Source organism: Dipteris shenzhenensis, chromosome 8 (assembly GCF_047967505.1).
Source record: "Dipteris shenzhenensis isolate YYH24624 ecotype China chromosome 8, Dip_SZ_1.0, whole genome shotgun sequence".
NCBI classification, from domain to species: domain Eukaryota; kingdom Viridiplantae; phylum Streptophyta; class Polypodiopsida; order Gleicheniales; family Dipteridaceae; genus Dipteris; species Dipteris shenzhenensis.
This window is the reverse complement of record NC_141603.1, coordinates 48,649,291-48,666,397: the sequence shown is the minus strand read 5'-3', so window position 1 is coordinate 48,666,397 and position 17,107 is coordinate 48,649,291. Positions and strand designations below refer to the sequence as shown.

Genomic DNA, 17,107 nt, shown 5'->3' with positions numbered 1-17,107 from the left:
TATTTGCCACCTGGTGTTGGCAGTGAGAAAGCCCTTTGAATGATTGTATTGTAGAGGATAATGTTGAGTGGGCTCTACTATATAGTGATTGTACCGTACTTGCCAACCTTTGCATTACTGGAGTAGTAAGAATGGAGAAAGTCCTTAATGTATGTGGTCAAGGTGGGACTGTCCTCCAAGGATTTGAGGCTCTCATGCAAACTACCTAGACCCCGTTACTCTAAGTAAGATGTTGCTTCTTGGGAAAGAGCATAAGTTGATGTGGGTGGCCAGACAAGTTCTAGTGATTGGGCCCTGTCAATGGCTGTGTAGGCCGGTGGTGACTCGGGTGGCATTTGTTCTGCTTGGTCATGCACTGAATCTTCTTTGAAGCTATCGCTCTGGACCACAAATGCCTGTGATCACCGTGGTTGAGAGGAGGTAGATGGCTGTGAACTCTAGAGGGGGTCTCATGGTTGAGGCGGTGGGCTCTTTTTGTGCATCCTCTTTAGTGGCGGCATCTTTGCTAAACCTACATCCATGTGCATGTAGTGTACCATTGATCATTAGTCTATTTATTGGCATGCCAGTATGACCTTTTTGTGTGTGTTTGATAGAGAGAGATCTTATTTTTATACATGCTTTGAGAGTGTGGAATGAAAGTGTGTGATACAATTATTCATGCAATCATCTATGTGTCTAAGTGAAAGCGTGTGTGTGCATGTGACCTAGTAGCTAGGTAGGGACTAACTATATGCTTTTTTTTTTTTTAATTGCTGGGATTTTCATAGGGTAGCTAGAACTCAGTCATCACTTTTGAGCCCCAGGTTAAAATCGATTGATGCTACCTATATGTGCAAAGACATACATATGCAAGTGAGTGCTCGTGATACAATCTAATCCTAACTAAGGAAGACTTGGTTTCCCAAATCTTCATTTTTGACAGGGATGGCTTGCGTGTTGATGTAGTAGTGCTTTAGTCGGCTCTCGTTTATTGATGTGTTGAATTGGACTCCATCTTTCTGTCAAACCATGCCTTTCTTTTGCATTTTTCTGTTGTCATGTCAAGGTAGGTGACTAGTCTTGTCTCTATATGCTTCTCCAACTGATAGAGCCTTTCTTTCAAGGATTCATGCTTTCCCATGCGTTCTTGTACTGCTATGTGTAGGCTTGGTATTACAAATTCTAGTGGGACCACAGCTTCAAGGCCGTACACTAATTAAAAAGGTGTGTTCCCTGTACTGACCTTGAATGTGGTTTTGTATGCCCATAAGGCAGCATTCAGTTTCTCTGCCCAATCAAAACACTGTGGTTCTACTGCCTTGGTGAGGATAATGCATATTATTTTGTTGGTGGATTCGGCCTATCCATTCCCTTGGGGGTAGTAGGGTGTGCTTTTTCTATGGATGACCATGAAGCCAGACAATAGTTCATGGATTACCTCATTGACAAAATGTGTGCCTCTATCTGACACAATTTCAATGGGGCATCCGAATCGGGTGATCACATTTTTGTATAAGAATCTTGCTATGCTTCTGGCATCTACCTTTTTGACTGCTTTAGCTTCAACCCATTTTGTAAAGTAATCAGTGGCCACAATGATGTAGCATGCGTGTGTTCCTTTTGCTACTAGATGTATGGGACCTAGATAGTCAATCCCCCATTTTTCAAATGGTTTTTGTGCAACAACTGTTGTTACGGGATTGAAGTCTTTGTGTTGTGGTTTAGTAGTCCATTGGCATACATCACAGCCTTTTACATATTCATAGGCATTTGCCCATAGTGTTGGCCACGAGTAGCCTGCAAAGAGAATTTTTTCTTGTTGTGGCTTCCCCTTGGAAGTGTCCTCCTACAATGCCTTCATGGACTTCACTCAGGATTGGCATGATCTCATGAGGCATTACACATCTTCTTAATATCTGGTCCTTTCCCATCTTGTACAATTGTCCTGCAATAAGTTGATAGGGTGCAGCCTTTAGAATCAATTTTCTGGCATCTACTGCTTTCATTTTAGGGTGTGGTCTTCCTACCATCAAGTACCCAATGATATCTCCACACCACTCTCAAACAACATCTATTTGAAATAATGTGGCATCTAGTAAGTTAGCTTTGACTCCAGTGGCTTCTTCGCCCGACTTGACTCGAGACATGTGATCGTCAATATAGTGCTGGGCACCTTTGCAGACTAGTATTTTGAAGTTGAATTCTTGAAGCAAGAGGAGCCATCTAGTTATTCTTCCTATTGTACATGAATGACAGTTCTACCCCCAATCGTGAGAGTTTTTGTTCGAGCCCTTTAGTCAATTTGGCAGTTCATGAAATAGCACTAGGTCCTTCCCAATATCATATGTTCATCGCTCGCGTATGTGGGGAGAACATAAAAATGGATCTCTACTTTTTGATGAACAACCATTAGTTTCTAGTCCACATACCAAAATGTGCTTAAGAGTTGACCGTTGATTGCATGGACAAAAGCCACATTAAGGCTTAGGGGTACTTGGAGCACTTCCCATACTTTGCGGGAGATGGAGTTATGGCTCACTCTCAGATCCATGAGTGCATGGATGCATAAGCTCGGGCCCTACAATTGGACATTCAACCTAGCTGGATGTACCGTTAGTTCATCAATCTCGAGCATTGCCTTAAACAAGGCTATTTGCTTATGCTGTTTGATTTTGGCATTACATGCCTTGGCTTCTTTGATGGCCTAGCATTTCATCTGGGCTCTTGGGCATTAAGCTCCTTTTCCCTACGGATATCCTGGAGGGTCTGCAGTGTGAAGGGGCCATAGTATCTTTTCAATTTGTTCCCATTAAGGTAGCCATCCATTTCCACTCCATTAAAGGTAGCTATTCATCATCATTCGCCTTGTGGAGTAATCTCCACTACGTGGTAGGGACCCATGCCCCTGTATTTAAGTTTATGTTTGGTAATGTAGATGGTATAGAGGAGTACTAGATCTCCTTCCTCAAGGTCCTTGTTCTTGAGGTTGCAGTTGAACCATTTTTTGCACCATGCCTTCTCCACTCAGAGGCAGTAGGCTGCACTCAATCATGTTTCATCTAGCCATTTTAGGTCAATTAAGCACCCCACCAAGGCATTTTTGGTGAGCCTTTCCTTGACCATGATGTAAAGGATGGGCACTACATATTCCATTAGCATAACTGCTTCCACTCCAATAAAGGCTAGGCTGAAGGGGGTGCAGTTCGTGGCCACTTTGTAAGAAGTTCTATAGGCCCACAATGTGGTGATGAGCTTGTGTTCCTAGTCAGTACGACTGGCTTCCACTATGCAAGTTATAATCTTGTAGTATCTCTTGTTCGGGCTCTCAGCCAGGCATTTGCCATGGGGTAGTATGGTGTCACATGTATGATCATGAATTCACTAATTAGGATAGCTATAGTTTCATTGAGGAAATAAGTTCCTCGGTCTCATTGACCAATTCTAAAGGACACACAAACCATGTGATGACTTGTTCGTATAAAGACTTAGTTGTGGGCTGCACATTGGCTTTTCTTATGGCTCGCCCCTCCACCCATTTGGTGAAATAATCTGTGGTGGCTAGGATCATGTATCTTGCCCCTATCCCTCTGGCAGCTGGGCTTATCAGGCTAATGAAGTCTATGCCCCATTTCTCAAAGGGTGGATCGGTTAATATTCCCATTACGGGCATCATGTCTGCTTTATGTGGGATTCACACTCTTTGGCAGAGATCACATGATAAAATCAGCTGCATCTCCAAAGAGAGTTGGCCACCATAGGCATGCTTGCAACACTTTAAATGCCGTAATGCCAACAACAGCAAAGTGACCGACTGCTATCCTAGAATGTGCTTCTTTGAGCACATTGATGTATTCATGCTCACACATGCATCTGTGCATGATGCCATCCTTGCCCATGTGGTACAGTTGTGGCATCAATTAGCTGATATGGTGTTGCATCCTTGACGAGTTTGCGGGCTCTGTCCCTCTTGAGGGCTTTGTCTAGAGGAAACCTGTTTGCCAGGTCATGGTCTATTTTGGTTGGTAGTGGTATATTTTGGCTGCCCACTCTAGAATTATGTCAATGAGGAATAAGGGAGCATCTGGGAGGTCATCCTCGACTCCCATTGGAGCCTCCCCATTGGTAGCCCTTGAGAGGAGTTCGGCTAGGATGTGGCCCTTTCCTTTATGTACCATGACTATGAAGTCGATCTCCAAAAGGATTAGCATCCACCTTGTGATGCATCCCATCATGCAGGGCTTGTTAACCAAATATAATAAGGCTTGATGATCTACAAAAAAGATGAACTTGTTGGCTAACATGTAATTCCTAAACTTTGGGTGGTCTCTAAATGTGCTTCTACAACCTGCACTTGTGCTTCTAAAACCGCGACCCTCTCTTCCAGTTGCTGCACACATGCATGCTGACTCCATAGGGTTTCATTCTCACTCCACAATTGAATGACCTCAGATTCCAAACTAGTCACTCTTGTGGGATCACTCCCCATAGAACACTGCATTGCAAGGTGAGCGAGTAACTATGCATAGAACTGTAGCTGCACATTCATTGGCTGCAGTTGAAAAGACACTTTGTGGCTGTGGGCATCAAAGAGACCATCTTGAGCTAAGAGACCACTACCAATTCTTTTGTTGTAGACACATGCACTACTTCAGACACCGCCACATTCAAGTTCACAGCCTACTTCTTATCCACCTCTGATGCCACCCTCTGAGCCTCTACATGTATGCACTCCTTTAGAACACGTGCCCATGGCATTGCTCTCTACTCAGCCACCGTGATCATCCCTCGAGGCCAGGGAGTGATCGTTTAAGTCTTTGCCTACAAACAAAAAGACTCTAGAGCCCAGTGATATAGGTCCCGAACTTGCACATCCTTGCATGAGCTGAGCTTGTACTCTCCTCTGGAAGGAGTCCCAAACTCATCCAACATCGACTCTGTTGAACAAGTCGTCTGCATAGACAATCCTCCATCCATTGGCAAATACAGTCACTGCTAGATCAACTAAATGGTTAGCTCCCGATGCTCACCCAAAAACTCCACCGCAGACCCCATTGCCAGCTGTTGCTGCTGGCAAAGCACCAATGCTACTAGATGAACATTCACCCTTAGCCAATCAATGCTGCTAAAGATCTAAAGGCATAGACATTGAAGATGAGCATCAATAGATTGCAAATCAATATAGACCAATGGGATGAAGGGATGAAAGTGCACATGTGCCATCACCATAGCGATGCAAAGTAGAAGGAAGCAAAAAGTGCTGAATGCATAGAAAAGCTGGAAGTCGAAGGAGCTCAAGAGAACTGCAAGTGTGATGAGAAATAGCAAGCACTAGTACATGCAAAAAAATGCCCAAGAATTGCAATCCATATTGCCAATACCCCACTTTTATGATAGGTAGTTGCATGGTGGCTGGGAGAGGACCTCACAGAAGATTGTTGTCATCATGCCTTGAACCCTTCTTCCACATGTCCTCACGTGATTGATCTGCTACCTCCACCTCAACCCAGGAAATTTGCGCCTCATTAGATATTGAAAAGGGGCACTAAAAACTACCGTCATGATGATATGGACACAACCAAAAACCATTAACTGGATGTGGAAGCATGTGCCCTTGCAAAACTACAAGATAGAACAAAGTAGACCCACAATCATGAAAAATCAAAAATGGACCAGACCATCGCAATTTCAGCTTCCCTGGCATCTGCCCAAGGGGAGTGTTGAACAAAAGCACCAATTGCCCAGACTCGAATGATTTTTTCTTCAAAGCCAAATCCACCCTCCACTTCTGCCTTGCTTGAACCTCCAGAGCTAGATGGTAGCTCTCCAAAAAGTGCATATCATCTAGCTAATCCAGAACATCCAACCGGAATACCATATATTCCTACAGAAGAAGCATGTCCTCCACCGCAATCCACAAACTCAGAACGATATGCTCTATTGGCGTAATTGCTTCTAGCCCAAATGCCAATTTAAAGGAGTCAACCCAGTTTCCACCTTGAATGATGTGCGGTAAGCCCATAGTGCCACGAGCAACTTATCATCCCAATCCGTGCGGTGCTCATTCACCAATAGCAAAATAATTCGCTTAAATGTATGATTTGTAGATTCAACCAATCCATTAGCCTGCAAATAGTAGGGAGAAGACTTCTTGTGAATCACCATATAGAAGGAATTCATCCTCTTAATGACCTTGTTGACAAAGTGGGTCCCTTGTCACTGACGATTTTAATTTGACAAACAGACTGGGTGAATACATCGTGGTACAGGCATTTCGCAACCAAATTTTTGATATTATCCCACAAAGCCCAAGCTTCCACCCATTTGGTATAGTAGTTAGTTTTGCTACCAGAGTGTAACAGTTCCGTGTGTGGGTAGCTACTGGCTTGAATGGACCCATGAAGTCTAGACCCCACTTTTGAAATGGCTCTAGTGGTAAAATGTAATTAAGCAATATTCGATCACAATTTGTGGGTTGTCCCAACTGCTGGCAAAGGTTGCAACTCTTTGCAAACCACCTAGCATCCTTCTGCATGGTTGGCCACCATAAGCATGCTTGCATAATTTTCTTTGTGGTTATTTCCCTTGCAAAATGACCACCTGAAACTGTGCAATGGGCTTCCATTAGCACTGCCTCCTGTTCAGGGCACCGTAGCAGGGACTCTTAACTATGGGGTATACTGCCCCCCTTGTACTGTTACCGCCAAAAAAAATTCCATTGTAAATGTAACAAGCAGAAGTGAATATGTGTGTGTGGCATTAGTAGAATATAATATGGAGTAGCAAGGGCCCAAGGTTGAGGTGGTAGGGCATGTCCATGTGCCACCCTTCCCAAAGTAAGAGGACCCATAGGTGTGTCGGTCCCCTGAAGCATTAAGCGACATATGGCCAAGGCCAGGGGACATATTGCATTTAATTGGTAGAGGTGGCAGGGCATCTTAGACTTTCTCATCCATGTGGACTAGTCCCATGTGGGGTGGTGATGCATAGTCCAAGAAATAATATTTCTATAAGGAAAAGTAGAATGAGGTGGCAAAGCATCCATGTGCCAACCCTCCACTTGTCCTCCTAGGCAATATAATATTGAGATGGAGCCATGAGGCCTCTTAGACTAAGGATACGAAGGTTTGATTTTAAGCGGAAGAAATTGTTGCATGCTATTGAGGATGCGCACCGCCAAGCCCACATGGGAGGAGGTCTCCACCCACACCATGCATGTGGAAGGATGCATTTATGGGGAGAGCCCCGTCCTCTTGGTTATAAAAAGAGGGGACTATTGCTTGATATGTGACATGATTATTCTTGTATAGCCACCATGCTCTAGCCTCTAATATATATCTCCATATTTTCCATGACTCTCTCCCTTTGTTGTCTATACCATCATGCCTCCTCCTCTGCCTTTGTTCTCCACACTCACCTCCTGTTGATGTTCATACTCTTCCCTTTCTCCCTCCTCCTTCTCCTTCCTATTTTCCCTCTACTCATGTTGCCACTCCCACATACCATTCTCCTCTTTCCATTTTATTCCTCCCATGTCGCCGCTTCATTCCTCTTTTTCTCTCCCTCTCTCAATTGTGGGCGTTGAAGGCCTTTGATGAGTGTTGATTGATGGATCTCAAAATCCCACAACAAATTTGGTGTGGCTGCTGCTAGGATACAATCTCCATGGCATGGCATTTGAAGGGCACCTCACCGTTGATGACTCCTTAATTGGCCCTTCACTTATGTGAATATACTCGATTATTCTCCTCTTGATGTTTATTTTTTCTTGAAAAGAGAAAAAAAAAACCCAATTCTTTTCCCTACTTTCTCATCCCTCTTTCTCTCTCTAACCCCTCACTTCCCTCTTCCATACTCCCACTCGCTTTCTCTCTCCTCTCTGTCTCTCTACTCTCGACCTCATAAGTCAGAGTACAAATCTGAGGTGCTCAATGCATAGAGCACGATCTGCCGCGATCATTTTTGGTTTTGAAGCTCCTCCAAACTCCTTATGGATTAAAAGTTATGGCTATTTGAAATTTGAGCCAAACTTTGATGATGTGGCACTCGTCGCCCACGCTGATGTCACCCTGTGTAATTGCCATGTGTCATGGTTTGCTGATTGCCATGTGTCAATCTTCTAGTTGCCATGTCATTCCCATTGGTTGCCACATGTCATGTTATTGTTTGCCACATGCCACTCCCATCGATTGCCACGTGTCGGTTGCATCCTTATGATGTGGCATTGTTCAAGAATTTGAGGGATTTGAACCCTTGACCTATTTTTCAGAAATAAGAATTAGTTACAACTAAGCTGAGTAACTTTTCATGTAACTATTTGAAAAGATAGAAATATATTATTATCTAGGGGAAGTTTAAGAGGGCTATAACTTTTAACTGAGGTGGAATTTGAACATGGTAGAAAAAGGAAAAGTGTTCAGCTTTGAAATCTCTACAGGTCTAGATTGTCAAAAATAGGAAGTGGGTTAGTGCTAAATGATAATTGTGATGATAGTCAATGATGCATCCCATGGGCTTCAACAACTCGTATCTTGTGAAGCATTCCTCGGTTTCTGGTGCTGTAAAAAGGAGAAGTGTATAGTTTGTAGAGTTCTACAAGCCAAGTAGCCTAAGTAGCCTATATGTCCAAGTTTAACACTTTTGAGGACTTCCTTTGAAGCCTTGAGCCAGCAACCGTGAGTACTTAGAGACATGTATTCCTAGAACTCCCAATCGACTTGCAATGCCACGTGATCCACTAACTTGCCAATTCAGACGACGGGGTGGGAGCTCTTATCATGGAATGTAAAATAAATTGAAATTCTAAGCATCCATTGGCAAGATTTCGACTTTAATTCTCCAAGCTGCACAACAGTCAAAGTTCTGGCATCTTCAGAGGTGGTACAAGAAGTAAGGTTTGTTGACGGGTGGGAACTCCCTGAGGATTAGGGATTCATCAAATTTGTTGTTTAATTCTAGTTCACAAACTAGTGCTATCTTATTATTACTTGGTGCATTTGGGTTGCTTCCTCCTAGGTGACATTGATGGATGGAGAGTGCTGATCCTATGATTGATGCTCCCAAGGCTAAGTTAACAAAGATGCCAAATTCCAGTTGTGCTTCTAGTGTTGCACCATTAAAAGTAAGAAAGAGGAGAGTCCACAAGAAGAAGTTTAAGGAAGCTGGGAAGCCCAAAAGTTATTATTATGACTATGCCAAGCAATTAGGATTTTCTAAATTCCTATGTAATAACATGCATCTATATGGTTGAAATGTTCTGACCCAAAATTCTTTTTTACCAAATCAACCATTTGTACTACACACTGAGTTGCATGTTGTGATCTTATTTGGGCATAAAATAAAATCATCGGCAAAGGATTGTAAGCTTGTTTGGTCTTGCACGCCTCGTCAAAGTTTTGGCTTCCCCTCATCCAATACTTCCCATTCTTGATTATGGAGAGACTTGGGATGTCCGTGTTTTGGTCCTTGTATGATGTCAGCATGGGTGATGCACTTTGACGGTGCCTACAAGCCCATAACAAAAGCAGCCAGAGCCGGTGAAGTATCTTTACTTTCTCCCAACGTAGTGGAATTCTGGTATAGCATTCCTGTGGTCGCCAACACATGTAATTAAGCTAAATATTCAGCCCTTATCTTCAGTTTGTAGAAAGCTAAGGACCATCAAATCACCCAACTTGAATTGCGAAGGGATTTTCAGCTGGTGTGCAGTGGGGATTGGAAAGTATAAAGTGAGTCCTTGGCCCCACATCATCAACATGCATGGAACTCTGCCAAGAATTCTGAGAGATCCAATTACATCACATCCAAGGTCTAAGAATAGTGTGGCCAATACACTTGCTCGAGCTGTCTACAAGCTCGAAGGAGATACCATTTCCAAAGGAGTTTCCTGCCCACAGAATTCAAAGTAATTTATGAAGCCTAGACCTACCCCATGGAGGCGAACTGCCCGCATGCAAGTCATATATTGTTATTATTGTGGGGAATGTGGCCACCGCCAAACAAAGTATCCAAACTACATTATTCGAGTCCTCTGGCTTAAGGCCATCATTTAGAAAATACTCCATTGAATTGCCCAGAAGAAGAAATTGCAATTCCAAACCGCATGCCGCTAGAAGAAATATCTTGGAGATTGCAAGAGTTAGAGGAAGCTGAAGGAGGCCTTGCATCTTCTTGCCCTGATAATGGCCCTCCTCTTTGCTCTCATGAACAACTTGATGCGGCACCGAGTGCCTAATCTCCCACAATAATGGCCTGACCATGACGGTTGTTTATGAGCTTTTCTTTGCTATTGATTCTTCTCGCACCACGTTCCTCTCATTTCTTGAATCTCTATTTCTGTCTTACATATGTTTTCTAGAAGTTTCACCTCTTGAATTTTATTTCAAAATACCACTCTCAATTGTTAGTAGTTAGCCAACAGTTTTTCTTCCCTCTCCACCTCCCCACAGTTTCCTTTTCTTTCTATTTTCCTAAATGGCAGACATTCCGGTGTTCTATGGCCAGATGGGCAAGAACCCAAAAGAATACATAGTTGCATTCAAATGCCGATGCATGTCCCTTAATTTCCTAATAGAAGATCATTAGTTGTTGGTATTACCCACATTCTTGGAAGGATTGGCTTAGGTATGGTATGAGAAGTAGATAGAGGTGGTCCATTAGAGTTGGCCAAGGCTGACTATAGCAATGATCAAATATTTTGGCAAGGATGAAGAGCAAGAAAATATGCACTTGCAGGTGGCAAATTTGAAGCAGTTAGAAGGAGAGATGATGCATCTGAGCGGCTGTACTTCTTGATCGCTTGATTGTTACCATTCAAGAAGACAATGTTGGATTCCAAACTAGGATGACTCAACATGTGCTGAGTTACTTGATTGCCTGGGCTGAAGACAGTTTTCGTCTCAAGCTTAGTTGGAAGGATCCGGATACTATGGAGCAGGCACAAGAGATCGCTCACAAGTTTGACAAAGTTCAGTCAGACCCTACTTCTAGGAAAGACTTTGCTCCACTCCAATCTTCCAAAGCCTCACAACATCCTCCAAGGACATTTCCTCATCCTCTTCCACCAGGAATGTATCCACAACCTCCTCTTGGGATGTATGCACCTCCCCTGCCAGGGGCATTCCTCACCCTCCACCTGGGGGGCTTCTCCAATCTCATCCACAAAGCTCCCCTCCTTCCTACACCTTCTACCACGCCAACAAAAGAACTTGGTGTCAATGATCTGAATAAGGTGGTTAATGACTTACAAGTGAGATGGTGGGAATCAAGAATCAAGCAAATCGCGTTCCAAGGGAGCATGCCAACATTGTGTGCTTTGATTGTCATCAGAAGGGTCACTACCGCACTGAATGTCCCAACGGTCTGCATGTAAACTTGCTAGGTGAATCTGATGTAGGAGAGTCTGATGTGGAAGTCCTTGATCTTGGAAAGAGAAGTGGAGAAGCTGCAGGACCTTATTCCGATTGAGGACCCAACCGACCAAGGAAGAAGGTATCTTTTTCAAAGACTCCAGATGTTGAGATGGCAAGTCCCCCTATAGAGAAGAGAAAAGTTATGATCCCATAGAAGTAAGTGGTCTCCGTCTGATTTCCCATTTGGATCAAGGCAAGAATACTACTTGATGGTTCAAGACATTGCCAACCGGCGGTCTTTGAATGTCACACTTCCACAACTCTCATAGCATTAATCCCTAAGGTGAGGCATGAATTGCAGGAAGGGGTTTCTACAAGGAGGTCCAAGAGGAAGGAAAAGGTGCGGGAGATTTTGTCTATATCAAAAGATATCGATCAACACCCATGCACTTTGAATGTCATCATAGATGATTGCCACATTAAGAATGGCATTGATGGTGGTGCCGCATGCAACATCATGGTGCGCCAAATTATGAAAAAGTTAAATCTAGAATGCACTAGGTGCTCCTCTACTCGGATCAAGGTACCAGATGGAAGATGACTCGCTACCATAGGGGTCATGAGGATTTGCCCATCACAGTCAATGTGCTGACAACCACCATCAATTTCTATGAGGTCGACATACAAGATATGAGAAGAAGTTATCCAGCCATACTTGGGAGACCATGGCTCAGGAAGAGTGATGCAGTCAACTACTAGAAAGCTGGACACATGTCTTTTGGCACTTCAAAGGAAAAGATCCCGATTCAGACTGGTGCAGCGGAACCAAAAGAAGAAGAAGAGCTCGGAAGTAGTGACACTACCTCATACACAGATTTGAGTCTCTTAAAGATTCAGATAGAGGGGAAGAGGTCTCTGAAGGAGAAATCTATATGATGGAACTGTCTCCTACTCCACTGCCAAAACAGAGAAGGTAACTGCCACTCCCCAATAGCTAGAGTCTATGCTTTCTTCTGATCTTACTCCCAGTGGAAAGGATGAATTCCTAGAAATGTTTAAGGATTTTCCTGACCTCTTCTCCACAAGTTACCATCATATGCACCATGTGAGTCCCATAGAACATAAGATAGAACTGAAGCCGGATGCTAAGCCTGTGGCACAAAAGTTTTGAAGGTTAGGCCCAATTCAAACTGATGCGCTATGCATGAAGGTGTAGAAGTTGGTAAAAGTTGGAATCATTGTTCCAGTCACCAACACCGAATGGGTTTCACCAATGGTTGTCACTTCCAAGAAGAACAACAAGTGGTGGGTTTGCATCGACTACAAGAAACTCTAAAAAGAGATCATCATCCTTTGCCATTTCAAGACATCATTTTGGAGAAGGTGAGCGGCCATGAGATGTACACTTTTTGTGATGGCTACTCAGAGTTTTATCAAATCAGAATTGCAGAAGAAGATGTGTACAAGACTACATTTGCCATGCCATGGGGCACTTTTGCTTTCAAAGTGATGCCGTTTGGTCTTACCAATGTTCTAGCTACATTCCAATGGTTCATGTAGATGGTCTTTGCCCCTTATTTGGGGATTTTTTGGAAGTGTTTTTAGATGAATTTTGCATATTTTCTACACGAAGTGAGCACATCATGAAGGTTTGCATGGCTTTACAAAGGATTAATGAAGCAAATGGTAGCCTCAACCCCGAGAAATGCACTATTGGGGCCACTCAAGGAAGATTGCTTGGGCACATAGTCTTAGCAGATGGCGTTAGGCCTAGTCTTGATAAAGGTTGATGCAATTTTTAAGCTCTCTCCACCCACCACAAGGCATCAGGTGCGTTCTTTTGTGAACATGGCAGGATATTACCGGTGTTTCATTCATTAGTATGATGCTTTGACTAGACCTATGACTATGTTGTTAAAAGATGGTATTAATTTTTCATGATGTGAAGAATGTGACCAAAAGTTTGTACAAATCAAGGAGGCTCTTGCAGCAGCTAAGCCTATACTCTACAACCTCGAATGGTCCAAGATCTTTTATATCAACCCAGTGTTTGGAAAGCACACTTTGGCAGGGATTCTTCTTCAACAAGGGGAAGAGTGATTCATGTATCCCATTTGGTTCACTTCATGGCAAATGCTTGAAATAGAGTAGCACTATTGTAATGCTGACAAGCATGCTCTATCCTTGGTGTTTTTCATTGATGTATCTATGTATTAAAGACCTGCAAGCCCTACCAATTCTTTGGTAAGAAGGATTTATGGCTTGGGCATCATCATCATGTCATGTCCATTCATCCATTTTAGAAATGGGGTATTGATTTTGTGGGCCCTCTACCAATAACAACCCACAAGAAAAAGTACCTTTTGGTGGCTACACAATATGTCACCAATTGGGCCAAAGCTATAGCTCTCTTAGCATAAAATGGTAAGATAGTCTCAAATTTCATCTTTGAGTGCATATGTACGCATTTTGGGACACCTATGGACATTATGTCCGATCATGGGAGTCCATTCTTGAATGAAGCTGTGAAGTCACTCACAGAACATATGGGTATCGATCATCACAGCTCCAGCATTTATTATCCACAATCCATGGGTCAAGTGGAGCAGGTTAATGGCCTCTTGTGCACGTCATAAGAAAAATGGTGGACAAGCATCAGCGCCAGTGGGATCAAAAAATTGCTGAGGTGGTTTGGGCATACAATATTACTCACAAGACATCCACTGGACACACCCCATTTGAATTAGTATATATGGTACTAAAGCAATTCTGCCACTGGAGATAGAAGTACTTGCACTGAGGTTGGAAAGGGAACAAAAGATGTCAAAAGATGAACAAGTTGAAGCCAAGTTGGTTCAACTTGAAAATTTGGACGAGACCCGGTGGCATGCTTTGCATCATGCAGAGATCCAGAAGAGTCGACAGAAATCTCGCTTGGATGCCAAGATCCACAAGGGGTGGGAGTGTCATTTTGCAAAAGGAGACATGATGTTGTGCTTTTATAGAAGATTGGACCACCAAATGGACAAAGAGTTTCTTCCAAAGTTGTTTGGACCATACTAGGTCATCGAGAGGTCATCAAGGAATGTAGCAATGGATCAGTGGAGGTTCAAGAGCTACTGCATGATCCGCACAGAGGACAGTGTTCAACAAAAGGCATCTCAATCCTTTCTTTGTTCAGTTGTGACCCAGGCATGGGCATTCTACGCATTCCATGCCTAAGGAGGGGGGGAATTTGTTACCGCAAAAAAAAAATCCATTGTAAATGTAGCAAGTAGAAGTGAATATGTGTGTGTGGCATTAGTAGAATATAATATGGAGCAGCAAGGGCCCAAGGTTGAGATGGCAGGTCATGTCCATGTGCCACCCTTTAAAGTAAGAGGACCCATAGGTGTGTTGTACATAGTCCATCGAACAAATAATATAGTATGGTGAGATGGCATGGAATCTCCCAGTGTACCACCCCTCCACTAAGGTGTACCCGTGAAATATTAAGTGACATATGGCCAAGGCCAAGGGGACATATTGTATTTAATTGGTAGAGGTGGCAGGGCATCTTAGACTTTCTCATCCATGTGGGCTAGTCCCATGTGGGGTGGTGATGCATAGTCCAAGAAATAATATTTCTATAATGAAAGTAGTATGAGGTGGCAAAGCATCCATGTTCCAACCCTCCACTTGTCCTCCTAGGCAATATAATATTGAGATGAAGCCATGAGGCCTCTTAGACTAAGGATAAGAAGGTTTGATTTTGAGGGGAAGAAATTGTCACATGCTATTGAGGATGCACACCACCAAGCCCACATGGGAGGAGGTCTCCACCCACACCATGCATGTGGGAGGATGCATTTATGGGGAGAGCCCCGTCCTCTTGGTTATAAACAGAGGGGACTATTGCTTGATGCAACACGCTCATTCTTGTATAGCCACCATGCTCTAGCCTCTAATATATCTCTCCATATTTTTCATGACTCTCTCCCTTTATTGTCTATACCATCATGCCTCCTCCTCCTCTTTTGTTCTCCACACTCACCTCCTATTGATGTTCATAGTCTTCCCTTTCTCCCTCCTCCTTCTCCTTCCTATTTTCCCTCTACTCATGTTGCCACTCGCACATCCTCTTCTCCTCTTTCCATTTTAGTCCTCTCATGTTGCCGCTTCATTCCTCTTCTTCTCTCTCTATCTTAGTTGTGGGCATTTAATGCCTTTGACGAGTGTTGATTGATGGAGCTCAAAATCCCACAATAGTACTTCGACTTCCTGGGGGGTGTAACATGCCCCCAATACCCTCTCAAGACTATGTGATAACCATCTGCTCTACAAACTATACCCCTTCTAGTGCTTAACTAGGGACCCTCCCAATCATGGCTTCTCCTCATGTGGGGGACTTACAACATTGGACACTCATAATAATGGTGGGTGACTTACTTGTTGAGAGGTGGGAATTTGGGCTAACTCTAACATAAAGAAAGGGGGACAAAGGTATGTTGATGAGAGCTATTGTAAAATGATAGCTTCTTGTAGTGTATCCTTCTTCTAAAATGGAAACTTCTTCTAAAGTATCCTTGTACATGTTATGTCATGTCATCCTTACCTATTTCTTAAGAGTAATATCATCCACGTAAATTCTTTTCTTCTTTGCTAATTCCTTTCTCACATAGTGCTTTCCGTACATCTCCAAGTTCTAACTCAAATTCTAATGATCAAAATCCATGCCCATAACATGCAAATCCCAAGAAGATGAATTGTAATAACCATTCACTCTTCTTCAAACTTCCTTGATACTTTCCTCTCATTGGCTTCTTATCATCACTATCCGTGTGCTACATTCGGATTTGGAAGAAGATGATTCCACATACTAATCCTTAGGTCGACCAATTTTTCTTCCACTTCCCTTGCTCTATCTTCATAAAATTTGGGTGCACATGTTTTGTAACATAAAAATGTACATGCAAAGCTAGCTTTAGATAGCATGACATGTAACATAAACCTTAGCCATATTCTAGAAAAAAGTACTAAAAACAGTACTAAAAATATTGTCTAGGATAATTAGCTATCTCTATAATCTTTTCAAACAAACAGTACTAAAAATATTGTCTAGGATAAGGGTTCATTAGCTATCTCTATAATCAAATCTCCTACTAAAAAGATGCAATCCATGCAAACAAATACGGTTATATACATGGAGACCATGCATCCCAATGTGTAACTATATCTCCCATCTATGGATAATGGAAGAGACCAATAACAACCACTCAGAGTCATCCAGCAATGCAACACTAAGGCCAAGGACTAATTCACACATTCCAACGTTCACCGCACTTACCAAGCAATGCTCTAGTCCTCTAGATCTAGTGGCTATTACTCTAGCCACTCCAAGGATGCCACCCTCCATCCCACCTGTGACCCAAGCTATATCGGTCGTTGTGACCCTTCCATGCCCCAAACTTGAGGCCAAGATTAGAACCTATCAACTTGAGTCAAGTAATGCAGTTGATAGGTAGAGAAAAGATGCGCACAAACATGGAAGTCTTGCACATGGCCAAAGTGGTACTACATAGAGGTCCAACATAGAGTGTCTACCTTGGACTTGTGTATTGTTGATGCATGTGCAGGCATCCAATGCCTTGTACAATTGACCCACCGAAGCTGAGAGACCACAACCTATATGTTACCCAAGCCTTTCTAGCTTTGTGTAGTGGTATGAATGCAACCATGCTACCCTTACTTGAGTACCACCTCTACCAACACCCCCTCCAGTTCCCCCCCCCTCTATG

General features: G+C 43.1%; 1 protein-coding gene across 1 annotated transcript in view; it reads left to right on the top strand.

Annotated features, from left to right (window-relative positions):
• The window catches only part of LOC147899613 (uncharacterized), a 40,028-nt gene extending 29,815 nt beyond the window's left edge, over window positions 1–10,213 (top strand). The window contains exon 5 of the mRNA XM_087377758.1: window positions 10,056–10,213. Coding sequence (XP_087233884.1) covers window positions 10,056–10,213 — 158 coding nt within the window. The remainder of the gene's footprint in view (window positions 1–10,055) is intronic.
• The last annotated feature ends 6,894 nt before the right edge of the window (window positions 10,214–17,107 follow it).